The 13,924-nt window shown below is 38.3% G+C and overlaps 1 protein-coding gene across 4 annotated transcripts in view; it reads left to right on the plus strand.

Annotated features, from left to right (window-relative positions):
• The window catches only part of MYO1B (myosin IB), a 112,592-nt gene that overhangs the window by 53,282 nt on the left and 45,386 nt on the right, over positions 1-13,924 (plus strand). For all 4 annotated transcript variants that reach the window (XM_064660485.1, XM_064660481.1, XM_064660483.1 and 1 more), the window contains 3 exons: positions 1,694-1,740; positions 4,470-4,533; positions 13,513-13,611. In XM_064660485.1, coding sequence (XP_064516555.1) covers positions 1,694-1,740; positions 4,470-4,533; positions 13,513-13,611 — 210 coding nt within the window. The remainder of the gene's footprint in view (positions 1-1,693; positions 1,741-4,469; positions 4,534-13,512; positions 13,612-13,924) is intronic.

Here is a 13,924-nt window from a genome sequence, read left to right on the forward strand (position 1 = left end):
TTGCTTTTATCACCGTTCTGGAAGCACATTTCAGATATAGGCAGAAATAGCATGGGAGGTATGAAGGCTTTTCTTGCCAAAGCTAGATTGTTCCCCAGGGACTGCCAAATGTATTTGATTTCTTGTTGGTTTATGAATCTTTGTTTTAATGCTAGAGAAATAGACTGAGCTTACAGAAGATTGCTTTATTGTTTTAAAGGATTATTTGTTCCACTTGACGTACTAGTAACTGCCTGTTTAGTCTTTTGGAAGGTAGGACACTGGATTATTCCACACGGAATAAAAGCTGAGCGAGCTGGGCTGCTTATATATGTTTTAGACAGAAATTAAGCATTTGTGGTCAGATTTATTTTTCTTTGGTTATGTAGTTCTGTTTCAGTCGAGTTGCAGTGCAAGAAAATGACATAAATGTTACATATGCATAATTTGTCTTATGGGATTATTTTTTTTAAACTACAGTTGCTACTGTAAATTAACTTTTAGAAACAATGAACTTAAGGGAAAACCAAGGAATGCGTCTCCTTCTTTATAATGGAACGTTTGTGCTTGACTCTGTGCAGTTATAAATGACTCTACTGTTCAGCACTGTGTTTAAGAAAATGCAGCTCAGAGATTTGGTTGTTGAAAAGATGATTTATTGCAGGGCATAAAGATTTTAAAAACAATTCTTTCACTTATCCTGGCCTTCAGGAGGAACCAACTTTTCATTTTGGCTCTAGTTCTTTGGTCAAGAATGAGTCTACTCATGCAAGTTTATAGAAGCCTAAAGGCATGTATTTATTTCTGTCCAAAAAACATTGACTTTACTTGATCTTTGAAAATATATATGCTATGTAAATAAATACTGGGATAAATAAAGTCTCCTGTTGGAATATGAGTGTTATACTTGATGTAGGGGACACTCCTGTTTGACTCAGTGTGCTCAGACAATGTGTGATGTTTAGAGCTTGAATCGTCCTCCAATCTGAGTTCTTGTCCTGCCTGTGTTCTAAGCTGATGACTGCCCATCTGAGTGTAGAATGCCCATCATAAAACTTGACCTAAAGAAATTCAAACCAAACTATTCAGAAAGATAGTTTAGGCCAAGCCGAAGACAAACTCTCATTGTAAATCTTACTTATTTCAACTGATTAATATTCAGCTTAAGGTAGGATAAATGTGTTGGAATAGCATAAATAAATCAGTTTCCAAGCATTGATTAAACTGTCCCATGCAAACAATTTTTAAGATTAGTTCTGTAATTTTCCCAGTTCTGACCTCTGTCTTCTAACATATTCTGTTGTGGGAACTAAGATTTGTTTCTTTCTCCAAATTGAAGAGAAAGAAGTATTTCCTATATTTAAAGTTATTTGGGTAATAAAATTTTAAATTTGTTGATTCAAACACCAAGGATATACCCTTAATCTGGGTGCAGTCTTGTTTTGGAACCATTTCCCCTTGTATGTTTTCCTTTCACTTTTTTAAACAAAGGAAGTGTTGAGACAAAACTTCTTTGCACTTCCATAGGTGTTTTCTCATGTGTCATGTCTGTCACACGTTGTCTCCAGTGACTGATGCCTATACAATGAACGGGGTATTGTTTCTCAGAAGTCTGTAATTCCTTTAAATATATAAGCAGATACAGATATTTTAGCATTTAAATATTTTTTTACTGATATATTTGGTTGTCATATTTGTTTTTCTCGTTCTCCAGCTTTTGGAAATGCCAAAACTGTGAGGAATGACAACTCCTCTAGATTTGTAAGTATTTTCTTCAAGGCTGAATTTGAAATTCTTTTAGGGGAGCATGTTATGCTGTCGGCTTTTTCTGTTTTGCCTCGTATCAGCCATCAAGGCATCTGTAAGGAGGAAATGAATAATTTGGAGAGAGAGCTTACTTGTAGTTGTCTGAGGATTGTGGTGTTTGAAGAAGGCAAACACCTTTAGCAACAATCAGAATTTCATTTTGTACATTTGAATGTGTTCTCCTTCCCCAGTGTGTTAGTAGAGTATTATTATCAGTCAACCCTCTTTATAAAACATTTCACCTCTTTGTCAGAAATATTGTTGGTTTCTGGTGTGGGCATAGAGATCTATTGAAAATCCAAGTAGAGGCTAAAAAAGAAAGACAAAAATTAGGATGTGGCAGTCTGGGACCAGATGAAAACGTAATTAAAATGCAGCTGGATTCTTTAATTTTCTGGCACTGGTGGCTTTAATGTCAACGACCATGTGTCTAGCAACTGGTCTGCTTAGCAAGTCAATCTTTTCATGTGATCTTGTTTTCCATTCATATATATATAATTTTTTGGTCAAAATTGCTACTTTAGGTTTTCATTTGCTTTCTATAACGTTTCCAAATTTGTTTACAACTTTGGTTTTAATATAAACATTTATAACTTTACTTTTTTGCTTAAATTCTTTATTCAGTCAAGTGGTTGAATTCAGGATTTTTTAGCATGAAACTGAATGTGAGATGATTGGGATTGGAGAAAAAAAAAAGTTGAAGCAAGACTTGGGAGATTCAGAAGTGAGAGTACTCATCACAGTTTCTCCTGCTGAAATCAGGAGACTGAATGCAGCTCTCTCATTTGCTCACTTGTGTCCAGAAGAGTAATATTGTGAGATGTGTAAAGTAGACAACAGAGGGCGAATCAATACACTGGAAAAATGGTGCATTGTGAGTAAAAGCAAATGAATAAAATTGTGGGATATTGTGAGACTGGAGGGCAGCTTTTTTTTTTTTTTTCCCCACGTGGGGGACTTCTCTCCATGCTCTACGTCCGTGAATGGTCCTTCTGCCGCTGTTATTGCCTGTGCTTGTGAACAGAGAAAAGGATCTTCATCACAAGGTTAGGGCCAAAATTTGAGGCATCCCTAGAGATTTTGTTTTTTGGTAGAAAGGGTAGAAACAATGCAGTTATCAGAGAGGATGTACTACATAAAGGAGGAGGAGACAGCCAAGAGAAGAGGTGCCGTTTGCAAACAGAAGTCTTTCTAGGACAAAGTGCAACGAGCTACTATTTTGCCTTTCAAGTCCTTGCTTATAAACACAAAGCTAAAAATACTTCTGGAAACACCCAGCTGGCCCAGTCCTTGGGAAATGAAAATTTAATTATCAGATATAAGTTTTTATCTCTGAAATTTGAACCAGCTCGGAATTAACTTCGAACAAGACAGTACAAGTACTGTCCTCTCTAGCCTGCCTCAACTGCCAGCAAGGAGAATAGAATTTAAGTATATTCAAGCTGATCTTGACAAAATACCCAGTAAATTAGAAAGTATATTTGGGTCAATGTAAAGTGCCTGTTTTTATGTTCTGTAATTAAAAGCAAAATAGAAAAACAAACAAAACGTAATCTCTTTCTAAATGCAGCGAACAAGGAAGTATAAACACAAGGCTTTTGTCATAGAATGGTTTGGGCTGAAAGTGACCCTAAGGATCATCTAGTTCCAGCCTCCCCACTGTGGTCAGAGACACTTTCTGCTAGACCAGGTTGCTCAAATCCTCATCCAGCCTGGCCTTGGAACACTTCCGGGGATGGGGCATCCACATCTTCTGTGGGCAGCCTGTTCTAGCACCTCACCACCCTCCTAGTGAACAGTGTCCTCTGTTAAGTATGTGCCAAAGGGTGGAATTTAGTTGAATTCCTACTAGCAGTTATCTTTCTAAACTTCCTCGCCAGTGCGAGCTGCTCTGCTTTTACCTTTTCTACACAGTATGGGAGGAAAACAGTCCATTTTGTCACTGTTAAATGTAGCTGTTACTACATTAAACACTTGTCAAATAAATTAAAATGATGCAAAGACCAGAGCAATTTTCTGTGATGTGGAAAAGTCAAACAGAAGTCAAGGGAACACACTGCGCCAGTGCAGCTAAAATTGAAATCGCTTTTGCGGTGACACTCTGTTAATTGTTGCCTCTGGTCTCCTGAGTTACGAGGGAAAGAGTTCCGTGGGAAAAATCCATCACTTTTACAAGGCAGGCAGACGCTTAGGGACAGACGTCCCATGATTGCCAACCAGTCCTCCAGGCCAGACTTGAGTGGCTGTCCTTTAGCTGCCTTGATTCATGCTCCAGTAAGATTTCCCATTGAGAAAATAAGTCTGTGTGGAAGATAATTTCTTCCTGCATTCTTCTGTTAATAAGCATGGTAATACCTAAATGGCTACAGGTATTGTTTGGTGTTCTTGGCATTCTGATGGAAGTTTGTATGCTGTGCATTTTCTTCATGTAACCTTAGAAACTGAGCAAATTGCTCAGGTTGCTTTACAGAACTGATTAAAGGTGTTCTCATAAAAATCTCTGGTTGTGATAATGCCTTGGAAGATTTGAATAATTTTCTGTTCTTCAGAATTCTGATGGAGTGTACAGGAGATGTCAGATCTTTTAACTCTTTTAACCTTTAAAAACAACAACTAACTAAAAAATGTCTTGAGCATTTTTTCTTAAACAGAGCTTATAGTCTTAAAATATGTTGCTTTCACAGGGAAAATACATGGATATTGAGTTTGATTTCAAGGGTGACCCACTTGGAGGAGTTATAAGCAACTGTGAGTATTACTTGTGGTATCAGCATATTAACAGCTTAAAATGTTTTGCTTAAAAAGGAATATGGTTCAATTATTGAAGAGATCATCTGTGTTTGTGTAATAGCATCTCTCTCCATTCTGCTTTTGAATTTTGTTGCTGTTTTGGTGCTGAATAATGTACCTTAGAGTAAGTGAAAATAGACTTAAAGAAGTAAGCATGAATATTGAATTTACTGTATTGTTCAAACATACTGAGTGAAGTGCAGGGGTTTGTATATTATCTCTGAAGCTGGTGGCAGATGGATATGGGTATCTGAGCATCTTTTGTGCTTGAATCCCTGGGATCAGTTGTGCTTCTGGGTTTGATGGGTCAGGTATTTTTGGTAGATGATGTCTGAGATACGCTGCTTTGTGATTTGTAAGGGTGTTACAAAGTGTGCTGGAGATCACCATGAGATGGGTGTGTTTATTTGGAACCAAAGCCTTCCGTACTAATTTATACCCCTCAAAGTGTAGGAAAAGGCTTATAACGAGAGAGGATGAACAGCTCTTGAGTTTAGGGAGGCAAAGGTGGCCTTGGAGGTTGTTCTGTGAAACCTATAGCAACTCAGAAAATTTACCCCGCTCTCTGTTGGGAAGAAAGAGGCTGGGAACTGAATGGCAGCCCAGAATGCTTTCACTTGCTTTTCTTTTGAGAGTTTAAATGCAGCTTTTAAAGGAAATTGCTCCTCTGTGCTATATAAAGCTATATTTGTTTGGTTTTCTTATTTTTAAAAGGGGATGGAAGAGGGCAGTGAGTGACTATACTAGGTGTCACTGACCTAGCCTCGACCCCTGTTTTCACTCAGCCAAATTCATTGCTTTTTCTAAAGATGTGACTTTTGACTCCATCGGCATTTTGCTGGTTGTGAAATAATGAGACTTGCCCAAGGTGAACTGTCCTCTCCACATATAACATAAACATTTTAAAAACACTGTGAAGAATTTTACACATAAATGCAGGTTTTGGCTTTTTTCAGAGGGCAAACATTTTTTCTTGACCAGGTCAGCTTTTGGAACTGTGCCTGAAAGAGCATGCTTTTTCTGACGGAGTAGATCTTGAAACTCAAAGCAGTCACTATTTAAATGTTTATGGTTGTCTATTACCTTTGACATTTGGCAGTCAACAAAACTAGAGGCCAAACACACTCAGTGTATTCATCAATAATTAAATGTGAACAAAAAGGTTCTAAAAGGCTGTGTAATTTGTTTCTTTTTATTTTGCATTCAAAATAAATACATAAAAATGAACCTTCCTTTGTAAGAGTGGACATTCAACAGTTTGTCTTTGAAAGTACCGTATTGAGTCATCTAGTTAAAATATTGTGTCATACCAAAAGGAGATCCAGATAGTTGCTCTGTAGTTTATCTGCTCTATAAATCTTTGCGTGGTGTAATTATAACATTACATCAATTGTAATGATGTGATGACATGTGTAACAAAGGGCAGACATATTTTTAGATCTTTCTAAAAGATGCCTATTTTAGGCATTCTTTCTGTCTTATCACATTTAATAAATTTCTCATAGCAAGCCAATGAATTTCAATTTAAAAATAAAGACCTGATGTGTAAGCTCTGTTGTGGAAAAGATGTTACTTGTTGAACTATGAAACGCCCCATGCTTGGCAGGGTATGTCAGTGGTAAAAACTGAGTTCCTGTAGCTGCGTGTTAATACATCTCATCTTTGATTTGATGTTTGCAAAATTTGATAGTCCATCCATCTCTCTTTGAAAGAGAGTTTAAAATCTCTACCATTTCAAAGCAATTTGGTTGTCCTGCCGTAGATTTTTCCACACGTCTGCAGCATTGCATTGCAACACAAATGCTTCTGTTCCTGTGAGGCATCACCATTCTGAAGATATTTGGGGGCCTAAATTCTTTTACACCACTTAGAACTTACTCTGATGTAAGTCAAAATCAGGATTTGCCTTCGTAATTCATCAAGCATGAAGTCAAGTAGTGCTGAATTTCCTATCCCTAAAAGGGAAAGTGTTATCATGAAAATATCTGTAAATTTTCTTTAATTTCTGACCATGTGTTGGTTTGGTGTTAATATGATGTGAAGATGACATCATAATGTTTTGATTAAACTTTAATAGTTGTTTCTGATGAGCTTGATTTCCAAACATCAGTTAAGTTAGTGGGCTTTTTTGGGGCACAGCCTGTGTCACCAAGCTATATTTCATACTCTGAGTGACTTGAAGCAGACATGGTGAACATCTAGCTTATTGTAGTGGCAAGAATGGTAATGATGATAAGCTGCTAAATTTATCAGACTGGTAAGGATAAGCTGAGACCCATTAGGCTGAAAGGTCTTCTTTGAAATGGTCTGTTCTGTCCTACTCTGGAATGCTGTGAAGCTCTGTGAAAGGCTGGTGAATCTGCCCGTGATGACCCTTCATGCAGTGAGTGATACTCCTGTGACCTTCCCTTGGGGTATTCTCCTGATGCCCTTCAATGAGCTCTTACATCTTAATGAGAGGGGCTGACCTACAGGGTAAAATTATCATTTCTGTTCTATCCAGTTTGCAGTCAGTGGAAATGTCCACTGGCTTTAGCAGGAGCTGATAGTACCAAAACGTTTAATATGCCATAAATGGAAGGTAAATCTTCTGAGTAAAATTAGAATGGAAATAATAAAATGGAGAGGATTTGTGACAGCTATAAAGTCAGAACTGGTACGTGCCCAGACTGAAGATAATTTTGTGTTTGAACAGTGTAAAATATGTGCAGCCTCATTTCATGTACGTTACAGGGCTGCTCAGAGCTTCCAACTGCGCTGGTTTCCAAGGAAATTGTCATATTGTTATACCATGGTGTACAGTCATGAAAAGAAACTGGGAATGGAAAATTGGAGATTAACATGATTTATGCAAGCTTAAAGTATTTGACTTCAATCAGGAATTTTTTCCCCTTAGACTATAAAATGAAACTGATTTCAGGTAGTGTGTGTTGTACTCGTTTGCTCCTACATCAGCAGGTGTGGGGTGAGCAGAAGGGTGAAGAGGGCTGAGTGAAGAATGTTGTAAGCCTGAGTTGTTAGACTTCTCCCTTTTTGTTAGTTTTCTGTGAAGGTCCCAGCTTGTTTTCCTACTGGGTGGGAGGTGCTGGAGTCCATGTAAGGTGAAGTCCTGGTGCTAGCTAACAGCCAGCCCATCCATTCACGGGTGACCTGTTTCACATGTGTGGGGTTAGGAAGTCCAAATTACTGTTGTGGGAGTTGCTAAACACCAAACCCTTGCTGTGTTGCCACCTGGGACTGTGGGCATCCCATCACTGTTTAGTTACAAACTCCAGCCCCCGCTTGAAGGTATGCTGCTGCTTTAAAAGGCACCTACAGACAGGTAAATAGCATTTACATTTTCTCTCACTGAATTGGGTATGAGGTGTATCTGCTCCTTCTGCCCTCCTATGGGGTGTTTACGGTTGCTGCTGTTGCAGTGGACAGTCATGTCAGCACTTATGTGCTCAGAGGTTTGGTTTTTTCCCAGAGCACCTGTGAGGGAAAGCAGTTGGAGTGTTGCTTTCAGCTGGGTGTAATATCGTGGAAATAAATTACAGAAAAGATCAATACTATTCTTAGTTTTCTATTTATTATTAGTTTTCTATTTATTATAACTACTCAGTTAGTGAAGATGAGAGGAGAAAAAAGGAGAACAGCAGTTTCTTTTCCAGCTGTAATTACAGAATAATCTGTATTTTATGTAAAAATAGGTACATTTGGTTTTGAAGTAATAGGTGCTAATTGCAGTAGCTTGTTCAGCTCTAAGATATGACTGTCCACAGATGCTGCATCTGGTTTGTACTTAAGGCAGTGTTTGTGTGCACGCTTGGTTTGTTAGTTTTGTGACTGCTTTTGTGTACAGTAAATGTTATGGTTGAAGTGGCTTTGCATAGTACAGTCCAAAATGTTTCACACTTAGAGTTGTTTAAACCTTTGGAAAGGTATGGATCTTACAATGTCTTTCCCATAATTTTTGTAAGTCTTAAATTTTTATGTTTCACCTGTAATTTCCTGCTGAAAGATATCTAGCTTTTAGTACAGGGTGATCTTTCCTCATCTGCCTAAGCCCTTCAGTGGTTTAATGATTAACTAGAAGACAACAGTGCTGCAGGTTGTGAAGTACAGTATATGCAATGCCTGCTTCTGAAAAGCCATTTTTAACCAGTACAGTGTCCTCAGAGTCCAGGTAACAAGTGGTTAAGAAAGGGCCCTGTTTTGCCATCTTTTTCAACAGCAACATGAAAGAAACCTATGATGTTTATCTAAGCAACTTTTTTTTAAAGTTAGCAAAGTGATAACTTTGCAACTTGTTCTTCTTCTGACTTGTTTGTTCATTTTAACAGTCAGAAGTAATTACCCACTTACTGAGAAATCAACAGCTCAGGCTCTTGATTTAAGTTATGTGATTGCTGTTAGTAAGTTCCTTTGCTTAGGAAAATATTGCACAAATTTGACAGTTAGACATTATGAGAAGAGATACCCATTCTCAGTGGTTTTCTTTTTGATTTTTTTTTACTTTATGTTTCAACATCTCCCTTGGTGTTTTTGTTAGCGTGGTTGCCACCGTTTAGACAATTGTTTTGCCTAAACTAGGAAGATTTTAAAACAAACAACAAACTAAATTAAACATTTTGTTTAGCTTATTTTTAAACATCATTTATCCCTTGAGCAATGAGGATTTAACACTCTTTAAGTTGTGCAGTCATTGTCACTGCACACACTACCCAGACAGTAGTTTTTGTTTGACACAGTTATGGATCAATTAATTTGAGAGAACATGATTATAAGCTTGGTGGCAATAATAGGGAAATTTCCCAAGAATTCTATATTTTCTTTTTCATCTGTAGCTTTTTTGGATGACAGCTGTACAATCAAAGTAGGAAAACAGAAAGCATAATTTAACATAATATGGCTGTAGAGATAAGCTTCCATGACTAGAACATGTTCTGTAACTTTGGCTGAATTGTTGAGAGGGTCCTTGGTCATGGCCAGCTGAAGAGACTGTGACTGAAATAAACTTTTCTTGGATTATTTAAAATGTACCAAGGTAGTGTCATTTTTTTTTGCTTCTGGTGTTTACTTATTCCTTTCTTGAATGTTGATTCAATTTCTAGTATATTTAGAGAAATACAAATATCCTACATTTTTCTGCATCAGTCAAGTTCATGGGTCAAGTATGCAAAAAGAATTTGTGTAAAATTGTACATCAGAGTTTGCAGAAGTATTCAGTATCTTTTTTTTTTTCCTTTCATGTTCAGTTGAATGGTTTAGCAGGGCGCTTACACAGATCTCTTGCATTTAAACCAGTGTTATTAAGGAATAACAAATAGTCTTCTGAACCTAAGGCAGGTAGCTGGATTTTGAGTCACCTGAATCAGTGGATATTCAGACAGGATGATTTCAGAAGAGTTCCCAAGGTTGAACTTTTCCAAAGCAATTTAATTTTTACGGCTGCTTTGATACACATTAAAAGTTTCCATTCAAGCAGAAGCACTACTAGATAATGCAGAAAAAATACCTGAGTGTTCTCTCCTGATAATTCTGTATAGTCCCTATACATAATTCATATAGACTATGTAACGAAATGTAATCTAGAGAGAGTTTAGGGTTTTTGTTCTGTGGATTTTCATATAGTTAAGCACCATCTGTCCACACATGCCACTGTCAACAGAATTACCAAGCGGCCACGTGCAGCAGTCTGATGTGAATCTTTGTGTTCTCTCTTTTGAATGTTTTGATCCACAGAATTTGTACTCATGTGAGACTCAACACAAAAGTTGCTGGTAGTGCAGTGATTGCTTTAAGGAAAATATTTTTGGTTGATTTATTGAAATGCTGATTAGTGCAAACAAAGGGAAGAAGTTTTCTGAAGAGTAGGGCAGATGGTCTGGATCTGTCCCGTAAGTCTGATTTCAGTCTGCATGTGAACAGAAAGAAAAGGAAAAAAACAATGAATGCAACCTTAAAAAGAACTGGCAGCAGCTGCTTTTTTAAGGAAAATACCTGATTTTCTGTCAGTAACTGCTTTGTGGAGCTTTTTTCCTCAATTATGAAAACTGACAGAATATGGAATGTTAGGACTTTAGAAAGCTGACTGTTAATTAGTTAACTTTGTTGCTTCTAAAAATATATAGATAAGATAAGCTGTGGTGAAAAAAACCAAGACAGTTATCCTTCTAAAATAACTAATTTCACATACCTTCAAGAACCTGTTTGTTAAATCTGCTGAAGGCATGCATGTAGTTAGAAGGCTTAAATACAATATTTTGCCAGGATGCGTAGCTGAGCTTTTATGACAGTGTTTGAGTAAATTTATAGGCAGAATATTTTTAAACCCAAATAAGCCAAACCGCACTGCTTCAATATCCCTTGAGAATACAGCCATTTCCTGAAGTGTGTGTAGCCACTGCGGGAGCTGAAGTTGTTTATTTTTTGAGATTAAATTTGGCTGCGATCTGTTCCAACACTTGACTGGAGAACCTTCACAGCCAGCACAACTCTGAACTGCTTGCCACTCACCTTGCCTTTCCCAGCCCAAGTATTAACACTTGGATGGGGGATCAGCCTCTCCCTTTCAGTTATGAATTAAAAACTAGAGAGGATTACGTATCTGATAGTTATGCTAACTAACTAGGATGACTCTGAGTTAGAACCACAGCTCAAGAAGGTGAACCCTGGCCTTAGGTGAAGTCAGAAGTAGAGAGGTTGCACAGTAGGCTGCTGCTGAGAACAATAACTTCTGATCTTGCTTTCCAACATAGCATCAACCATCAGAAGTTAGTCAGCTGCATTTAAAAAAAAAAAAGCCAATAAATGGAAAGGGCAAAAGTGGGAGTCTTTAACCTACCCCTCTAAAGATGAGCTGCTGGTAATATGTGAGAGCCACTTGTTTGTGTATATCTTGGGTGTGCTTTTTCATCTTGATGTGCAGTGCAAAACTTCCAGGTGCTGAGCCAGGCCATATTTGGAAGGAAAGAGACTGTAGGGTTGTTAAGTCATAAAAACAAATGTCTATTGAAACAAAGCTAAAAATTCTGACATGGTCACACAATGCATTAGATGGGGAAGAGGTATTTCTCCTCATACAGTCAGATGCTCTGGTCATTTAGGAGCTCCATTCACTGTCATCTGCTGTGCTGGTTGCAGTTCCTCTCCAGGCAATTGCATGTTTAGGGAATAACATAGTTCAGCTGGTCTGTAAAATATTTGAAACTTGTCCTACTGTAAGCCAGTCAGAAGATTAGTAATACTGTCTGTGTTTTGTCATTGTTGTCACTGGCTAATTATTAGAGCAGAAAGTAATTTTTGAACCTGACTTGTTCTAGTTTATGTGGAGCAGGGACTCTGAAGACTTGCATAAGTGTGTGGGTTGAAGTTTGGTCTTCAGTTCCTATTCTGTGAGAAGGGGTGTAAGCTTAGGTAATTACAGTGGGCAACATAAACACCACACCCTGCCTGTAGCTATCAAAAATAGGAATATGCTCTATTGGACTCTGTTTATGGAGAGAACCCCAGGGCAGATGCTCTCCCTCAGGCTAAGCCCTGCTGTGCCAGGGGCACCGTAGCTGGGGTAGGGGGTTTGCAGCACAGATGCTGCTGACCAGAGTGCTACCTCTAACTTTCCAGATTGCTGAGACTAAACAGGTGCAGTTTCAGCAGAAATGGAAATCTGAGGGAAGGTATAGTAGAATACACATCAGATGTTATAGTAGCCCAGCAGGGGAAGTGTTTAACAGCTGCACATATCCTTAATGGACTTGGTGTTCCCTGTGTCTTACTTTTGTGAAACCCCATCTCACTTTGTGGATGCTCTTCTGAGCAGTGGCATTTGAGATGTGACAGTTCCATTTGGGGGCTTTCTTCTAGCGTGGACACAGCTTAGAGAGAATTTAACCCCCAGTCATGGTAGGTGCATGGGGGGAACGCCTTTGCTGTGTGCTTGGAATGAGGCGTTGAATGTCCTTGTCTCCATGTCACTGGATACATGTAGCTTAAGAGAAAAACTGTACGCTGGGAACTGGGTGTTTGCTATCTGGAAAAATGATGTTAAGCCCTTGTGTGCCAGTGAGAAAAGAAGAAAAAACATACCTTTTGTACAAAAAGAGAGAGAGACATTGAACCTGCCCAGAGATTCTCTTATTGCATCCCTCTTCCCTCTCCTGGTGTGCTGTGAACCACAGCCTTCCAGTGCAGTACAGGCTGAACAGACTTTGAATTGCCACCTCCGTGGTAAATATGATGTTAACTCTGAAGTGGTTGCAGTGTGTTACAAGTCAGTCTGCTTATGCTGCCTGCCTGGATTCCTAGTCTTACAGAAGGTTTAGAAATGTGCCTGTCGCTAAGGACAGTGGACGGAGCAGTCTTCTTGTCAAGCTACTCCATCAGTGCAGTGACGCTTTTCAAAGTGCTGCTTTTCCATTTCCCTTTAAGTATATTAGGATGGAGCTTCTGTCAGCCCCACTGGGAATTATTTCATAGCCTGATGCACCTGAGGATCACAAAGTGCTGCATGATTATTCAGGTTAAATGCTTTCTTTATTTGTTCTCTCCTTCTCATTTACCCGTCTTTCATGTGCTTAGCCTTAACATTTTGCTTCTTTTCAAACCTTCACCCATACAGTCATGCTCACCAAATCTTAATTTTGTGGTGGTATTGTAAATTGGTTGACATTTTTCGAGCACATTGCCTCCCTGACCCGAGTTCTCTTTGCAGCTCATAGACTGCAGCATTTGCAAGTTCACTGGGCTTGCCACTTGCTCAAAGAAATATTTGAGATACATATATACTAATGTGATATACTATGATAAGGTTTGTACCTCCCATTTATCATCTTCTAGTCTGCTGCTGGTGGTATGAAGCAATGAAGTAGAAAATGATGGGGGATTATATTAATTTTAAAGGGTTTTGCTCCAACAGTCTGTCCCTGACCTGTGAGATTTTGTTTGTTTGTTTAGATCTACTAGAGAAGTCTCGTGTTGTGAAGCAGCCAAGAGGTGAAAGAAACTTCCACATTTTCTATCAGATACTGTCTGGTGCATCGGAAGAGTTTCTCTGTAAGTATTGCCCTTGTGCCATGTTCAGATTTCTTTGTATTTAATGTGCTGTTTTTGTGGGAAATATGATATTGATTGATTTTTTGAAATTTTTGTTGATAGTGGCAACAGTAATACCTGAAGTCAACAAATGCTTTGATATTATCCAGGTACCTGAATCAGAATTGGCTTTGCAGTGTATTATGAACAAATAAGAAAGTCTGTTCTTATTTAGAAGTCTTATAATTAAAAGATCCTTGAAGAAAATTTAATCCAATAATAACAACAGTTCCTGGCAATACTGGTTCCTGGATAAAATTGCCACTAGCAGGAA

This window comes from Pseudopipra pipra, chromosome 7 (assembly GCF_036250125.1).
Source record: "Pseudopipra pipra isolate bDixPip1 chromosome 7, bDixPip1.hap1, whole genome shotgun sequence".
In the NCBI taxonomy this organism is placed as follows: Eukaryota; Metazoa; Chordata; class Aves; order Passeriformes; family Pipridae; genus Pseudopipra; species Pseudopipra pipra.